This window comes from Lepidochelys olivacea (assembly GCF_965140295.1).
Source record: "Lepidochelys olivacea isolate rLepOli2 genome assembly, chromosome: 5".
Classification (NCBI taxonomy): domain Eukaryota; kingdom Metazoa; phylum Chordata; order Testudines; family Cheloniidae; genus Lepidochelys; species Lepidochelys olivacea.
The window spans coordinates 58,553,517-58,571,400 of NC_140415.1; the positions used below are offsets into that span (position 1 = coordinate 58,553,517).

General features: G+C 40.3%; 1 protein-coding gene across 1 annotated transcript in view; it reads left to right on the forward strand.

Annotated features, from left to right (window-relative positions):
* ADGRV1 (adhesion G protein-coupled receptor V1) overlaps positions 1-17,884 on the forward strand; it is a 414,454-nt gene that overhangs the window by 154,788 nt on the left and 241,782 nt on the right. The window contains exons 62-70 of the mRNA XM_084628496.1: positions 3,092-3,215; positions 4,812-4,950; positions 5,041-5,226; positions 5,611-5,843; positions 7,829-7,977; positions 9,436-9,637; positions 9,992-10,211; positions 12,943-13,182; positions 17,233-17,382. Coding sequence (XP_084484622.1) covers positions 3,092-3,215; positions 4,812-4,950; positions 5,041-5,226; positions 5,611-5,843; positions 7,829-7,977; positions 9,436-9,637; positions 9,992-10,211; positions 12,943-13,182; positions 17,233-17,382 — 1,643 coding nt within the window. The remainder of the gene's footprint in view (positions 1-3,091; positions 3,216-4,811; positions 4,951-5,040; positions 5,227-5,610; positions 5,844-7,828; positions 7,978-9,435; positions 9,638-9,991; positions 10,212-12,942; positions 13,183-17,232; positions 17,383-17,884) is intronic.

Below are 17,884 nucleotides of genomic sequence, written 5' to 3' on the forward strand. Positions count from 1 at the left end.
GTTTTGTATGAATGTGTATAGCTAGCTAACCACATTTTGAAATTCTCAGTCCTCCTTAAATTGTTTTACTAACTAGCTGTTGATTTACTGAACAAAAATCATTAGGGGACATTTTTGAGATCATAGTTTTTCACCCAAATTAATTGTGGGCATATAAAAATTGTGACTATATAAAATAATTAAGTGTTAAAAGTGCCTAAGGAACTGGAAGCTTTTGAAAATCAAAAATTGAAAATGTTAGGAAGTGCAAGGTAAAGGCATATAAGTTCTATAAGCCAAATACTCTCCACAATGAGCTTTTAATGAAGACTATAGCTTTCTGTCTATTTAAGGTCAGAATTTTGTCCTAAATTCTGATTTATAATTCACAATTGTGTCAATTTCTAAATGTGTGATGTAGACAACTCATTTTAAATATAGCATTCTCCCCCGGTACTCAGTTACATGTAATGGAATCTTGCAATTTTCTAACTCATCCTGTGCCTTCGGAAAGTCACTTAAGCTGCTTGGTTGAAATCTTGGCCCCATTCAAGCTAATGGCAAAACTTCCATTGATTTCACTTTAGCTAGTATTTCATGCCTTGGGTTTGATTCTGATCCCAGCTACAATGTTCCCTCTAATTTTTTCCGTTCATGTGCGGAATGAATTTTGTTATGTGTAACAATATTGAGGTAGTCTGCAGGTGTGCGCCACCAGTAGAAACAAAAAACCTAGATATAAATTACCCTCACATATTATATAGTATAGTTTAACTCAGAGATTTTTTTCATTAATGGTAAGGCAGCAATTTAAACAAGGGCCAAAATCTGTGCTCGTCACTTGAGCAGAAAGCCCATGGGAGTTTTTCTTAACTAATGATGGCAGAATTTGGCCCTAGAGGTGAATACTTTAAAAAATCTACCATCAGCAGCATATTTAAACCTGGATTGTCACCTTCAAGTTCAACAAATTTAAAAATTCCCTCGACATGCTGTCTGGAAACATCAAATGTTCAATCTGTCATTTTGAAAACAAAACATCTGGGGCATAATTATGCAGTGAAGTATTTGTACACAGTATTCTTTTCACGTGAAATCTGCAAACAAAATCTAAATCTTTATGTACGAGCTTCAGAACTGAGACCTGCTAGCAATGCAAGCAATGTGAAAATTAGAATCCCTATTAATCTTCTTTAAAGTGAGTTACACACACACACAGCATACTTTTGAAAGGAAATTACTCCAATCTTAACAGCAGTACATACACCGTTAGTGTTATAGTACATTTCTATTCAAAAAGAGAAAATTACCTGATTCTAACATAGTGGATTGTGAAACTACATGGAGTTTATAGAAATGCAGTATTGATGGTTACATTATCTCACTGGGTTGCTATTTCTACATATTGAACTGTTGGTCAACATTTGCCAACTTATTCAGCACATCAGAGTTCATGGGAGTTTTTGCAACAGGAGCAGGAGTTAGCATACAAATAGACCCAAATAGATTAATACCAAACCCCTTTATTTAGGAAGTTTTGAGCAAAGTTTAAAGATTCAAAATCAAACAACATACGTACCAACAAAGATCAGGCTTCCCCTGCAAAAATTTGTAAGAAACCACTTTCTTTGGATATGCAAGTTGTTTATCTAGACTCTTGAAGATAGTCTACAGGAAGTCCTTAATTAGTTTCCAAGTGGAAATTTGCATCTATACAGCAAAGGGCATCTTCCGTTTCTTTTTTTCTTTTAATTCTTCATCTTTTAAAAAAAACTAAACAAATTATATAATTTTGAAAAGCACAAACTTGTGCCACTAAAATCTACACAGAAAATAACTGCTGGTTTTTTTGGAAAGCAACAGTTGATTAATCATTTCCTTTTTAGACTATGTTGCAGCCCAACTCCTGATAGAGTGGATTGATAGATTTATAGCAACATTTTTTTTAAAAGTACTTGATGACAACAGGGATGTCTCTCGAAGGAATTGCATGAGCTTTAAAAAATAAAAGGAAGAAAGAAAAAGAAAGAAAGAAGGTAGAGGGAGTAATGCAGTGTGCAGAGTTGAAGCGCAGATAACATTGTGCTTTAAAAAAAATCATATCTAGCTATTTCAGCGCCCTCCATCCACTTCTGCAGAGTGAGAACAGCATCAGTAGCCCAGACTCAGACCCATGCCCTTGTGCCCAGAGAAGTCACCCACTCTTTCCCGAGCCTCAATACCCCTGAGCCCAGGTTTCCCAGTTTGGGTTCCCTCCTGTGTGCCAATCACACACCTGCCCAGTGTGTTGCTGCAGACCCAGAAGTTGCTGGTGCTACTCACTTGGGGTTGCAGCTGCACTAAGCACAGCCTGGGCAGCTCAGCCGCTTGTCTCCCGGTCCCTTTGTTACCTCCCTGAACTCCTGGCTGCTTGCAGCCATTCACAAGCCTCTGCTCTCATTGGTTCCTTCCCAGTGAGGAGCGGGAGGCCCAGGAGAGAAGCACGGCCTGGGGGAGGAGGATGGGGAGGGTGTTGTGCAAAAATCAGACTGCAGAGTACTGTGCTCTGGCCCTGAGAGTCCTGGGGTGGGGCGGGGATGAGGTGCCCCTACCACTGCCCCTCTCCACGAGCTTGGGTGGCTGGGGCTCCCTGCTGCTCGGTTTCCCACCAGCTGCCTGGCTGCCTCAGCCCCCACTCCACGCTGCCCTCTCCGCTGTTCTCCAGCCCCGGCCCCTCCTGGGTGCCCTCCTGCCATCGCTGAGGATGTGTGCACCTGTGCAGCTATAATAGTCAAATGTGCAGCACTTGATGGAGTGCTGCTTGGCCTGCAGCTTAGAGGGAACACTGGTAGTGGAGGTATACCTGTATAGAACCAGTGTAGGGGGAGATCAGAATCAGGCCACCTGAATCAGATTTCCCATTTGCAAAATAAAGATAAAACAGCATTTTGCTAGCATGGTGTTTTACATATTAGTTAATACAGTATTTATAAAGTGTTTAAAAGGGCTAAGTATTATGTGCAAGTTATTTTAATTAATATTTCTGCTCTTGCTATAATCTTGTGTACTAACTTGGATGTACTGAAAATGTTATTCATTTATTATCATAAAATCTTTCTTCCTCTCTTCGTAGGTCTGGCAACCATCATTATTCTGGGGGATCAGGGAGCTTCTGGGGTGGTTGGGATAGCTCCATCTTCCAACCATATTCTCATTGGGGAACCCTCAGGAAAGTATAACGGAACTGCTTTTATTAGGTAGGTGCATCATTGATTTCTCTGCTCATATTTTGAGTACACATTTCCTTTTAGTACAAAAAGGGTGGGCAACAATTGCCTGACTTCCATTGGTGCTGCTCATCCACATTTCCCACAGAAGTCTGTGGGAGTTGCTGGTGTTCACCACTTCTGAAAATCAGGTCAATAACCGTTTATTTTCAAAGGAATTGCAAAACATACATCAGTCTGAAATTATATCAACCCCTGGCGCTCAGGAGGGTCTTTCAGGAATGCATGTGATTAAATGCATTAAAAGGAAGAGTTTTTATGGCAATCAAAGCCCCTGCAAAGTTCTCAGGGACTGGAAGAAATCCACTTCACAATTGTGCCTTCGTTTTTGGCTGTGTCTACAGGTGTGTAAAGCGACAGAGTGACCTGGGTTTTGAGTTGAAGCAAAGCATAATGATTTCATTGAATTTTATAACTAAGCACCAGAACACAGAATGCCAAATTCTGACCATTCCAGTGTGGGTGTTCTGGTGGTGGGAAAGGCACAGCTGTCATTGCCCCCTCCTTCTAGAACACTTTTCTGAGGAAAGAGTATTTTGCTGCAACCCTCAAAGAACAAGCTAGTTCTGCCTGTAGCATTGGCAGTCCTACCAGAGAGGTTGTGTGTGGACAAAACCAGCATCTTGCCCTGCCCTGCAGTTTGCCAGGTTGACTGTAGTGGGAGAAGTGCTATCTCCAGGTTTTTAAAGGAGCAGTAAGTAACTTAAATCTCTGTATCAGCGGAGTAGCCGTGTTAGTCTGGATCTGTAAAAGCGGCAAAGAGTCCTGTGGCACCTTATAGACTAACAGATGTATTGGAGCATAAGCTTTCATGGGTGAATACCCACTTCGTCGGATGCATCCAAAAAAGTGGGTATTCACCCACGAAAGCTTATGCTCCAATACATCTGTTAGTCTATAAGGTGCCAGAGGACTCTTTGCCGCTTTAACTCTCTGTAGAGTCTTTCTGGAGGCTTTAATCCCTTACAAAGACAAAATTCCTACAGGTTGCTCCCATTCTTTTTCCCTTCCATTGTGCATCTCAGCTTCCTAAAAGGCACAGCTGAACCCAGAGAACTCAATTTTCAGCCCTGGCTCTGCCTGCTTTGTGCTACTGCAAAGCAGGTAAAGAGATATCATAGAATATCAGGGTTGGAAGGGACCTTAGGAGGTCGTCTAGTCCAACCCCCTGCTCAAAGCAGGACCAATCCCCAATTTTTGCCCCAGGTCCCTAAATGGCCTTCTCAAGGATTGAACTCACAGCCCTGGGTTTAGCAGGCTAAGGCTCAAACCACTGAGCTATCGCTCCTCCTCTAGAGAGGCAGCCAGTGATCCCCTCCCAACATCAGGGAAGCTTAGTATACGCAATACTGCAAATACTACAATACCGTTACCTACTTGCAGAGATAACATTGTCAGAATTGTAATGGTGACCTGCTATATTAAATTCAAGCTTCAGTGAGGCTGATAATGTTTGGCTGAGTCACAGATTCATAACAACCTAGGCAGAGTACCAGCCATCTCTTGCACAGATAAAATAAAACATGTATAGGAAACACAACAATGTGTATATGTTCTTACTTACAGCCTAGTACGTGGCCCAGGGATTTTTGGGGAGGTCACTGTGTATTGGAATATAACTCCCCCTCTACAGAAGGAATTTGCTGAGATATCAGGGACCTTGACAATGCGAGATAGGCAGTCTGCAGCTGTTATACTAATACAGGTGAGAGAGATCTATAGCATTGGTTATTCCAGTACTCTTTTTGTTAGTAGTTAATGGTAGAGCTCAGCTTTATTTGTTTGTTTTCTGTAGGCTATAGATGATAACCTTCCTGAAGAGAAGAGTTACTACCAGTTTCATCTATCTAGAGTCAGTGATGGAGGAGTCATAAATGAGTCTACTAGCATAGCAAATATCACCATGGTTGCTAGTGACTTCCCCTATGGGCAATTTGCATTTTCACAGGAAACTCTTCAGACAACAGAAGAAGAAAAATCGGTATTGAGTTAAAAGATTAAAATCCTTAAAAATGGAGGAATTAATCTGAAATGTGAATTTTTAATGCTTTTGGTAGCTGTCGTTATCTATGTACAGTGGATGCCAATTTCCTACAAATAAATAGCTGAGACTTTATTTCTGCATGTGTGCAATACAGTGTAATGTGTGATTCTGTGTGGTGGGCTTTGAGAGATATTTGAAGTGGCTGGCCTCTTCTGAGTTGTGTGATTAATTCAATTTCTGTATTTAATCTATATTTAATTTATTTAATGGTTTTATTTAGTAAAACTAATTGATGTGATGTCTGTAGAATAGTGTTCTTAGAAGCATATATAACACAAAATAAAGGCAAAAAGTTAAAACTAAGCTTTTTGTTTCCCTCAGGTTAACATCACTATTGTCCGTTCCAGTGGGTATTATGGTCGAGTGCAACTCTGCTATTGGATATTAAATGGGACTGCAGAGGAGAGCATGGATTTCACTTCCTTGTCAGGGGAGCTTATGTTTGAGCCAGATGAGACTACTCAAAGGATTTCAGTTGAAATCCATGATGATGACCTTCCTGAAGGTCCTGAAGAATTTTCAGTAACTATTACCAAAGTAGAGCTCCAGGGAAGGTAAAGATATATTTCACTGCAGAGGAAAAGATTAGTTACAGGCCCAAAAGTGAACTATGTATATAGAATCTTACCTCACTGCAGTAAATCCCTGATTCTTACTCTGATATAGTAGCTTATTTTCTAACAGTGTAATAATAGAGATTTGGATCAAATATAAATAGAGGGACACCCTCATTTTTCCAACATTTATTACATTAATAAATTACTGATTAATTATTAAAGTGAGGACTCAGTAGGTATCACAGAAATTTAATAGCTATTTATTTTTGGATATTCCAGAGAGGTGCAGAAGAGAATGGTGTAGAGATTTACATAGTGAGGAAAATGGAATATCCTGTTCGAAGGTGAAATGCACTTATTCAGTTAGGGTTAAGTTTATAGAATGGGTGATAAATGCTGCAGATCTCTGAAGAGGCAAGAAATAATTTAATGTAATATACTGAAAGGGAGAAAATAGTTTGTAAACTACAAAATTGTAACTTTTGTTGCAATACTTGGGGAAGTATGAACATCTCTAATATAATATGAGGATATTTTTGAGGAAATGGCAAAAAAGAGATATCTTTAATTTTAGCAGAAATAGTCCATCATTTCTTTACTGTTGATTGAAAAAGTATAAATAAATGAGATACAATCCTGCCTAGAACTAAGAACCAAAGATTGTTTCATCCCAATCTAGAAATCTACTTTCAGTATGTTATATTACTATATAGGAACCTCAGACTAAAGCTTATGAAATTAACTATTTTATAATTTGTAAGCTTTTTACAACAAAACGATACACTCAAAGATTTGGACCTTCAACACTCCTCTCCCGGCTGACAAAATGATACAATGGTGAAGTCCAAGACTAAAGTAAATACAACCCACACCTCCATCAAACTTCATTAAGTGTCCTTGTGCTACTTGGGTCCTCCCTTATCTTCTGAAAGCACTCAGATCTCTAATGGACTAATGGGATGTCTTGTTGTTGAATGACTGATTGCATTAAAATTCCCATGAGCCATCATGACTGTCTGAAAACTTAGTCTATTTCCTATAAATAAGTAAAAATGTAGTATATTTGATATGGTGCCCTAAGTATGACCCTGGGAAGGAGCAAGTTTAATTTTTGAATAGTTTTCATAATTTCTTTAGCTCTGAGTTTCCAAGGCTCAGTCCTCAGAGCCTTTCTTCTAGTTGGGGAAAAGTTTGCTGATGGAAATATAAAATATTTGCCTGTGAAGAATGCTTTCTCTGTGAGCAAATCCCACAAATTCGTCACTCCTTGCAAAACCTGCAGTAACTGATATTTTTTCCATAAAGCTTTACCCCTCCAACCTCTGATTTAAATTTGGCCTCTGTCACTTAGTGTTTACTTGCCAACTGTACTGAATTTCTTGGCATAGAACTAAATTTTGTCTTGTCAATACTCTGTAACTTTGATATTGTACGATTTTCATCATATTCTTCTGCAGGAAATTTCTTTCTACTACTGGTGTCCATACTGGGCATGCTAATCTTAGGCCCTAATCCCAAAAGAGATCCACAAGTGCAGATCATTATGACAAAATATTTCACAGAAGCTATGCACCAACAATGGGAGACAGCACAAGCAACAGTCCACACTTGAGCCTTTGTAGATTCAGGGCTTTAAGGTTTATCTCTTGGGGTATAATCTCATTAATAGATAGTTTTGTCACTGTCTGTTCTCACAGAACAATCAGGTTACTGTTTCTGTACTTCCCAAGGGTTTGTGAAGTTGGTTGCAAATAAAATTGGAAAGACGTGACAATGGAGAGACTTCCATTTTCAGGGAAGAAAAAAACACCTCTGTCCTGCACTTGTTCTGCTTTTGAAAGGTGTGGCTGGGAGGGTTGTGACAATAACTGTAAAAGAACCAAAGTACTTGTGGAGTCTACAAAATGACATACAGGCATCTTGAGCCCATTTCTTTTTATAAAAGCTAACATATCTTTATTTTCTTCTCATGCTCTTGCAAGTGGATTTGATTTTGCTGTTAGAGAAAATGGACTGCAAGTGGACCAGCCCCCTGGGATAGGAAACATCTCCACAGTTCACATCATTATAACAAAAAATGACAATGCAGAGGGCATCATTGAGTTTGATCCGTGGTATATCACTCTGCAAGGTAGGTTAATGTTTAAATTTATGCTGCAATTTAAAGGATAGGCTTGCGACTACAGCACAGGATTGGTGGTCAAGGCTTCTGGGCTCTATTCTTGACTTTGCCACAAGCTTCATGTATGTTCTTGGGTAAGTGATTGAGCTTCATTCCCTGCTTTCAGCCTTTGTAAACAAGGATGAATACAGTTTTGCAAAAGTCTGTTTGCTCACCTGTCTGGGGGAAGTGTTTTTTTTAAGGAGTAAGGAAATAGTATTATATTTTTCATTATCAGTCATCATAGAAAAGGAAAGGCATGTAGATTTTGTGCCTGGGCTGGTATATTTTGCAATCTGGAATGATACCTACTTAGAACAGGTGTTGTGAGGCTTATTTCAATGGCAATTATAAAACATTTGAGATCCTGAGATGGGAAGTTTTATAGAAGAGCAAAGTATTACCATTATGATTATTATTTATCTTCTCATGTATTACAGTCAAATGTTTGTATTCGTTATGGTGTACTTTTGTATGACATACTGAGGTAAATGAATCCTAGCTATGGCTCCAGAGAAATAAATAGAGGATCACCAGGGATGAATCTGGCCTTTGATATCTTCAGTAATAAGTAAAATCTCTGAAAATATCCGTATCTTTGCCGCCACCACTACATTGGATTACTGCAATATGAAGCTCTATTTAAGACTGCTCTTGAAGATCCCTGCAAGCTTCAGCTAGTGTGAAATGTGGCAGCCTCCCTACTTAGTTGAGCAAGTAGTCTAAAGTATATTACAGCTGAGTTTTGTGCATTGCACTGGCTAGCCATTTACTTATCGGTCCAGTTCAGTTCAAGATGTTATTAATTGGTAAAGCCTTATATTGTTTAAGATGTGTCTTAAGACTACCTTGATTCTTATTCATTCACCGTATTAATTGGGCATGCATTTGCTTTTACATATTCTCTGAAGATCATGAATAGTTGCTATAATTATCATACTGTACTTTACAAAGTAATCTACAAATTCTCTATTGAGGGAACTGTAAACTGACAAATCATAATGAGTGTAGCATTGTATTCTTTGTTATTGATTCAGTTATTAAAGTTTAAAATAATGTGCATGTATTTTGATCAGTGTCAAAACCTGAGAGGGGAAAAAAAGAGAACCTAGAAACATAAGACAGCTGGATGTTGTTCAAAGCTTCTCTGTATATCTGATTAAAGAAAGTGCACATAATTCTCTTATGGGAAACAAGTGATAATCCATTTATGTATATTATAATGTTGTTAATCACTCTGTTGCCAATTTTTAGAAGCAGTTGGCTCAATTGCCCGAGCAATTCATGCCCTTGTGAGTACAATGGGCACATAAGTGTATAATCACCTATTTTGGGTGTCTAAATGGTTATTTACATGTATAGTTTATGAAGCTACTCTGAAAAATGCGCTCTTATTGTACAGTAGGTCATTTTGAATTACTCTTGCAGTGGAAGAGGATGTTGGAATGATCATGATTCCTGTAGTGAGAAAGCGTGGAACTCATGGCTATGTGACAGCTGATTTTCTCTCTCAAAGTATTTCTGCACTTCCTAATGGTATTGACTACAGTGTCAATAATAACTCAGTCATCTTTCATCATGGCCAGAACCAGAGTTTTATCAGTGTCTCTATTACAGATGATGATGAAAGGTAATGGTGTTGGATCTTTGTTTAGTTATTCATGTGTTACCCTATAATTGTTTAGAAATCCAGTTTTAGCCCATTGCATGCTACATACTTATACTTTGATTTAAAGAGAACAAACCAAGGAGTGTGCAGAAAGTTAGGACAGCCCTTGGCTGCTGCTACCAAGTCACTGAATTACCTTTATTTCAGATCTTAGGTTTATGCAAAGAAAAGGAATAATCAACAATACATTCATTGCTTCATGTACATTTAAAATAGTGCATATATGCAATCAACAAGGCAACTTACTAGATTTTCAGCATTTATTTTTACTCCATGTTTGTTAGTGTTTTAAAGACTCTGATCTCTTTGACCCAGGGAGTTTGCAGAGCAGTTTGAAATCCAGCTGATAGGAGCCACCGGAGGAGCAGTCCTTGGGCTCCACCTAGTGAGTCAAATCACTATTGCTAAGAGCGACTCCCCTAATGGACTTGTCCGATTCCTCAACCAAAGCCGAATTATTGTTCCAAACCCCAGTTCCTTGCTGACACTGTCCTTGGTGCTGGAAAGAACTGGAGGATTGATAGGAGAAACTCAGGTAGGCCTTGCCTTTCAAAGCATTTTGTGTAGTTTTCAATAAAAATAAGATATAATTTCACTCTATAAAATCATGTTGAGAGAAGGAAGGTATGTAATTTATTAAATTCATAGGTTGAAAATATAATAGCAATAATGTATTACTACTTTGCATTTCCATAGGACTTTACATTTGAGGCTCTCAAAGCGCTTTATGCACATGAATGAATTTAGACTCCACTAAAACTACTGTAAAGTAGATGTTATCTCTTTATTTACCCTCTGCTTGAAGACCAGAAAATTGAGATGTCAAGAAATTAAGTGACTTGTCCCAGGTCACACAAGAATTGTGTTAAAGAGCTGAGAATAAAACTTAGAAGAGAATCTAGCCCCAAACTTACAGCCACCTGTCGAGGGCTGCCTTACATGCCGCACAGTACCCAGAGCCCCCTTCAACATTCAGCACTACAAGCACTTCCCCTCCTGCCTCCATTCATCAGGGCTTGTGAAGGGAGGCAGCATTGTTTCACTTACATCAGTCCTGCTGCTCCTGTTCAGAGAATTCTCCCTAACCCCTTGCAGCTGCAATGGCATGTATGTGGCTCCATGTCTTCTGATTCCCAGTCCTATGCCATAACTTGAAGACTGTTTTTCCTTGCCATTTATTGGGGGGCAGAATAACGGTTTAATGTTGACTTCTCTCTGGAACTATAAATAGCAAGTGTGTCTGATTCTTCTCTCATATCAGTTTCACACATTTCGTTCAGTTACATTCATTTACATTGGTGTAACAGAATGATCAGACCCTGTCTCCTTCAGCATATATGTTTACAACAATTACTTACTCTAATGGTGAATGTACATCCTCTTCTCCTAAATATTTCAGATCCCATCATTTAAACATTACCTTAATAAAACTCTTAAAGTAATGCGCATTGGTTTAATTACAGCAAATGATCAGATATGATTTTAACTTAAACACATCAGTTTTTTCCATGCTGCCTATTACACATGGAATTCTTTCCAGTGACTAGTCTGTTAAGCCACTGCCCTCTCTTCCTTCAAATCCTGCCTCATTACCCAGTTGCGCCATGATGTTTGCTGGGGATGACCTATTTTATTTACTTACTTATACTTACATAATTAAAACCAGAGGTGAAAGTAAGCCGGTCGGGTCCAATACGGCGTACCGGCAAGAGCCAGTATGCTGTGCTGGACCGGACCAGCTTTCCCGATGGTGATTTAAAAGGCCCATGCTCCTGCCACTGTGGGGAGCCCCGGGCCATTTAAATCACCTCTGGAGCTCCGGCAGCGGGACTTGGGCAGTGCTTTAAAGGATCCGGGGCTCCCCTGCCACTGTGGGAAGCCCCGGACCCTTTAAAGCACCACCGGAGCTCTGGCAGTGGGGCTCGGGCGGGGGATCCCCGCTGTGGCTGGAGCCCGGGGCTCTGGCAGCCGGGCTCCAGCAGGGATTTAAAATGCCTGGAGCTCTGCGGTGGCCAGAGCCTCGGGCCCTTTAATTCACCCCTGAGTCCCAGGGCTCCCAGCCGCCTCTGCAGCCCTGGGGCCTTTAAATTGCCTCTTCCGGTTGAGGTCACGCCTCTTCCGGTTGAGGCCACGCCCCACTCAGGACTCTGGCATACTGGTAAGTCCTTTAAGTCAGTGGTTCTCAAAGGGTCTGCTGCTTGTTCAGGGAAAGCCCCTGGCGGGCCGGACCAGTTTGTTTACCTGTTGCGTCCGCAGGTTCGGCTGATCGCGTCTCCCACTGGCCGCAGTTCAGGCCAATGGGGGCTGCGGGAAGCGACGCGGGCTAAGGGACGTGCTGGCCGCCCTTCCCACAGCCCCCATTGGCCTGGAGTGGCGAACCACGGCCAGTGGGAGCTGCGATTGGCCGAACCTGCGGACATGGCAGGTGAACAACCGGTCCAGCCTGCCAGGGGCTTTCCCTGAACAAGCGGCTGACCGGCTTTGAGAACCACTGCTTTAAGTTACTTTCACCCCTGATTAAAACCCAGACAAACATTCCCCACACAAAAAAGCCACAAAACTCCACTTCTAACTGATTTGGAGCTATCAAGCAGTATAGCTATACGATAAACTGAATAATATTACTCTTGTCCTCCTTTTTCTTTCCCTCCTAATTTTTATTACATTCTTTTCCTATGTCATACATTAAATTAGCCCCCAAATCCTGTCCAGATACAGGTGCTTTATTATTTGCAATGTAAAATTAAGAACGTACATGAGTCTTCGCAGGATTTTGAGGACTTTGAGTATAAGCTCTTTGGGGCAAAGACTTTATCTGGTGTGTTTAGTACAAGATGTGGCAGGGCAGAGTTCTAATCTTGATTAGAGCTTTTGGGTTCTACAGTAATAAAAGTTAATAACATACATAATTTTTTTCCTGTGTGTGCTCATTAAAATAAAGTTTTGATTCTTTTCTGTTTATTAACATCCATAATTTTGAAGTTTTGTTTTTAAAGTAATAGTCAGAATAACCCTTCACTGTTTCTCTTTTTTCTGTCTCTAGGTTAATTTTTAGAAAATATTATGATTAGAGAGAAGAGTCCGATGTTACAGTTATGTTGTGTGCCATCCATTCTCTTAACAGTATAGTATGACTGTATAATCACATACCAGATATACTGATTCTTAGGATAGTATAATTGGGTTACACTGTTACTTCTTCCCTTTGTTGTGAGGCTGTTATTAAATTGACGCGACTCTACATTTGAAACTAATATTTTCCACAGATTAATTGGGACATTTTAGGACCCAATTCAGAAGAGGCATTGTCCCCCCTGAGCAGTGACATTGGTGACCCTGTGAATGGATCATTCTATTTTAGAGAAGGAGAAGGAGGTCTGAGAACTATTAGTCTGAAAATCTACCCTCATGGAGAAGTTGAAGTTCAGGAGATCTTCATTATTAGGCTGAGCCTTGTGAAAGGTGAAACAGAAATAGACCCCAAGGCTACCAACATTACCCTAATAGTAAGTTGTTACTTTTTTTCCCTTGAGGATTATTTCTGAAGAGTTTTTGAATTTAATCCAACAGATTGCCTAGTTTATCATTCCACTCCCTCGTCTCATGTCTTACCCAGCAACAGTATTACAGAAGCAAGGAGGTAAAGGATCCATGAATCAAGGCTGTTATCTCAGCACCAACCTGGCCCTATTCCCTTCCAGTTGTCTTAGCTTTCTGAACTGAAAGTATGGAGTGGAACCTCATGCCCAAATTCTTAGTTTGCATTCTGTGTTTTCCCTATCCTCCTCTTTTCTCTTTCAGCTTCTGTATGTAAAAGGAAAGCAAGAAGAAATCCAGCTACAGAAGAATAAAAAGTATGGGTAATGGGGGGAGAAGAAAGGAGAGGCATGGTAGCAAGGAAAAATCCTTGCTGCAGAGACTTCACAGCTTAAAGCGATTCTGGCAGGAGAGGGGAGAATCCTATGAACAGCCAGCAGGGAAATACATCCTTCTCACATAACAACCTTCTCAGAGCTGTGCATTGAGGTTTGCACAGAATTACGCCGCCCCTCCCCCAGGACCAAGTTTTTTTCCTCAGCCTCTGTTCCATCACCCTACAGTGCTTCCTGTTTTTTTGGCTGGTTTTTTTTTTGGCCTGACAGAAATCTCATCCTCTGAGAAAGGCCCTCAGACAGTCTGTGGGGGGAGAGAGTAGTGGGCATGACAAACTGCATATGTGACATCAAAAAGTGCAAAGCCAAAACAAAGGAGTTTCAGATCCTGGGATAGCTACTCCCATATACTACTACTGCCTCCCATTCCACCCCCTTGCATGTGTCCCTTTGCACATCTTAGTCCAAGCCTTACCTCTTGAATGAAATGATATCGGGGAAGGTCCAAGGACTGGAATTGACTTCAACTCCTTATGGGAGATTCTATCTGTGGCAAAAGTAGAGCCTACATTTGGAGCAAGGCTTCAATCTCTAAATGTCTCTCAAAAATGTTGTCCTGCTTCCCACTTTGGTACTTTGGTCCCATCAACCAAGTCAGGATAGACTTGGTAGGTTCTTGGTCCCTGTTTCCTACTCCAGGTTTACTATGGAAAGCCAAAAATCCCCAGAGGTGTTCTGGACTTTAGGTAAGAATTCCTAAATAAATGCTAACCAATAGGACAGACATCTTTATTATTGGATCTCTAAGTAGTTCAGGGAAGCTGTCTGGGAATTAGAAGATTAATTTGCAAGTTAATCCAGAGTGAATTCCTTTTGCAACTTTACCTTGGAATGTGGACAGATGAATAAGGATGACATGGTTTTCTCTACTTCCAGAAGACCTCTGTTATTGTCAGTTTTACAGTAACTTCTACCCACCAGTCAGATGCCGTGAAAGTTTACTCTCATCCTTGTGTTTCCCATGGCACAACGTTCAACAGGACCTATAGATAATTACTCTCTTAATATAATCCTACCCTCATCTTTATGGGATTGCGTGGAACGTCTACCTAAGGGACATGCACATGCTCTCTACGTGTGCTTCCCAACCCCTTCTCACACAAAGTTAAAGATCTATGCCTTCTTCATCCTTACTCATATTGAGTTAAAGATCTGTGCCTGCTGACTGTTTTTCTCCTTATTAGCCATTATTTTTCAAAATAGGACAGTTTTTGAATCTCCCCAAGCTTATTCTGGAGACTCATATCACTGAATGTATTGTTTTAGTTACACTGTGATCTGATCTCTCCATTGCAGGAGAGGAAGCTTCTCTCCGTAGGTGACAAGCAAGCTCTGAAGTTTTACCTGTTTTGTACTTCCAGTTTCAGAAGAATTAAGTCTTTTTTTAAAGGTTACTACAAGGGACAGACTGCCACTGAGACCACAGTGGCTCAGTCAATCAGATATTGTAGTCCATTAGCATATGATCAGGCCATTCTGTCTGAAGTATGGCAACTTCACAGGCTCAGAACTCAGAAGCATTTAACTCTGGAATTTGTTAGGTCATCTCCTGACACTGTCATCTGGCATTATTAATTGGATCTGTCCCTGTTGGCTGACATTTGTTGGTCACTAAGGGTGCCAAGCATCCCTTTAAGTGACATACACTGTCCCGGATTGCTGCTGTTCAGTAAGATGAAAGAAGAGGGACATAGGATAAGGGAAAATTAGTCACTGATAATTCTGTTCATCATAGTACTTTCTTCCTACATCCATCCCCCTTTTCTCTGGAGATTATCACTTGGGAGTTTTTTCCCCCTCTGGTTTTACTGTCTATTACTTTGCTTTGGAAGTCTCCAATTGGAAAGATAGCTGATGGATTAGTGCTTATATATAAGCCTTGGTTGTCAGGTCTCTTGCCTCCTTGCTTCTGGTAGGTGGAGTCCTAATGCTGTCTGTAATTACTAGTGGTGTGCAGGATGTACAAAGAGAAGACTGTGATAAACAGAATTCCCAGTAAGTAATTTTTCCCAAATCCAACAGAGTATATAATTCACTACAATTATTGAGGGCACCTTATCCCACAAACATCTCAAGGGGCCTTATAATAATAAAATCAAAAAGGTAATTGAAATATATCAAGCACTGAGAAAAAGGACTTTTAATCTGAATCTTTAAAAATGTAATGGTGCCAGTGGTTATTCGACTTCTTGTCCCACTCTCATCTGCATCATAGCTAAACTTGATGGTTGCTAGGCACCTAGGCACTTTAGAAAATTCCTCTAGGCACCTATGTGTGTCTTCAGGTACCTAAATACCTTTAAAATGTAGGGCCTAACGACCAATATAATAATAATTCCCCCCTCCGCCAATATTTGATTGTGTGGGGTAGGGGGAGGGACACAGGAAGATGGGATTTAAAATGTGATATTGATATCCAGAGACTGAAATTCTCTACTTATTCACTGAAAAGGAATAGCGCAAGCAGTGTTCGATCTAGCTTCTCCACACTGTCCCGTCAATAGAACTGTTTAAATATTGTGTTTGTGTTTGCGTGCAATGCATATTATTCATCCAGTTGTTACTCTGTGAATAATTAGCTCTAGTATTTGTCTGGCCCTGTCCACCAAAATGCCTCTTCTGTGATCTGGAGAAGCCACCTCTAGTAGTAAGAAGGGGGAGTTCAGTCTCCAAAGCCATTAAATCACTGGTGCCGCTGCTGAGATTGCAGACTAGAGTGCCAGTGAGTGCCCATTATGATTCTGGTATGTGTTGTGGCTCCTATTCACTAGGGGCTGGATTGAATCCATTCAATCAATTAACTTCAATTACCACACTAAAAGGTGAGAATCAGAAACCTAGAGGTGAAGTGTTCTGTACCCCACTACAGATGCCATCCAGTCCAACAATAGTTAATGTAAATATTGCCCGCTGCACTGCAAGTCCAGTAAGCTGCTTGTTCTGACCTTCTAGACTAAAGAGGATAATGGATTCCCATCCTCTTTCTGTGCTCTGGCACAACAGAAGAGAACTCACTCAGATCCCTTAACTTCTCTTCATAGGATTTATTTTCCAAACTTTTTATCATTTCCTTTGCTCTCTGAAGTCTGTCCAAATCATTCATGTCATTTTTGAAAAATATTGTTTGAAACTGAGTGAGGCTTGACCAGTGCTGCTTTAAGTAGTGCTGAGCAGAACAGACTAATTACCTGACTTTGTTTACACATCCTCTCATTAACCAAGAGCTTTGCCTCTTTCCTGACAGCATCATATTACTGACTTGTATTCAATTTATAATCCACTGTAATGCACTGATCCTTCCTTGTGACACTCATAGCATTTTTCCATTGAACAACTGGTCTTATGTAGATTTAGTGGAGCTGCCTGTTTGTTTTGCGTGTTTGGTCTTGACACCAGACCATTTTACTCTGGTCTCATGGTGCTCCTATCTGCTATTTATTTTTCTTTTCATACAATATCCATTTCAGCTGCTACTGTACTCTCAGACTTGTTGGGGGAAAATCAGGATGGTGGAGGGTTAATGGATTTGTGAGTTGTTGAATCCAGCATCGAGTTCCCGAGTGGTCTATAAATAAGATAGTTCATTATGTATTCTTGACCCATATTTTATTTGCTGCTTTCTAGATACAGAAGTTTGGTGATCCCAATGGAATTGTGCAGTTTGCTCCTGAATCATTATTTAGTAAGCACTATGAGGAGCCATCAGTCTTGGAAGGGCCAGAGAATATTACACTTTTCATCAAACGAGTCCAAGGCACTCTGGGGAACATAATGGTATTCTTACTCTCATTTTGGGGTTACTTAAAAACAATATAATCTGCAGTCTTCGTCCATTAGAATGCATATAAGAGAGCAGGCACAATTTAGACCTGTCTTAAGAAAGTCTTTTGATTGCTTACAGTGTTCGTGTATCTTCTTTTGGAGTTGGCATAATTGAACAAGGGATTTGGCCCTAATATTTCATGTTTGGAAAGTCATGTCCAATTTCTATATTGATCGGACAAAATGTGACAACCCATGCTTATTTTTTGACACTCTCCTCTCTCTCTCTCTCTCTTCTCCTATTCTTATGATAGGAGAATGGTGTAGAATGCATTTTTTAATAAAGTGATACCTTCTTAGAAAGGGAGCAACATAGACCCAATCTTCTCAGACAGCTGCGTGCCGTACAACAGATGGGAATTGGGCCCTTGTGCTTTGAACAGTGATCAACACTGGTTATTAAATCAGTTGGGGATTACCTCCTGAAGTTCTTCAGAATTCAGCAAGCTGTTTG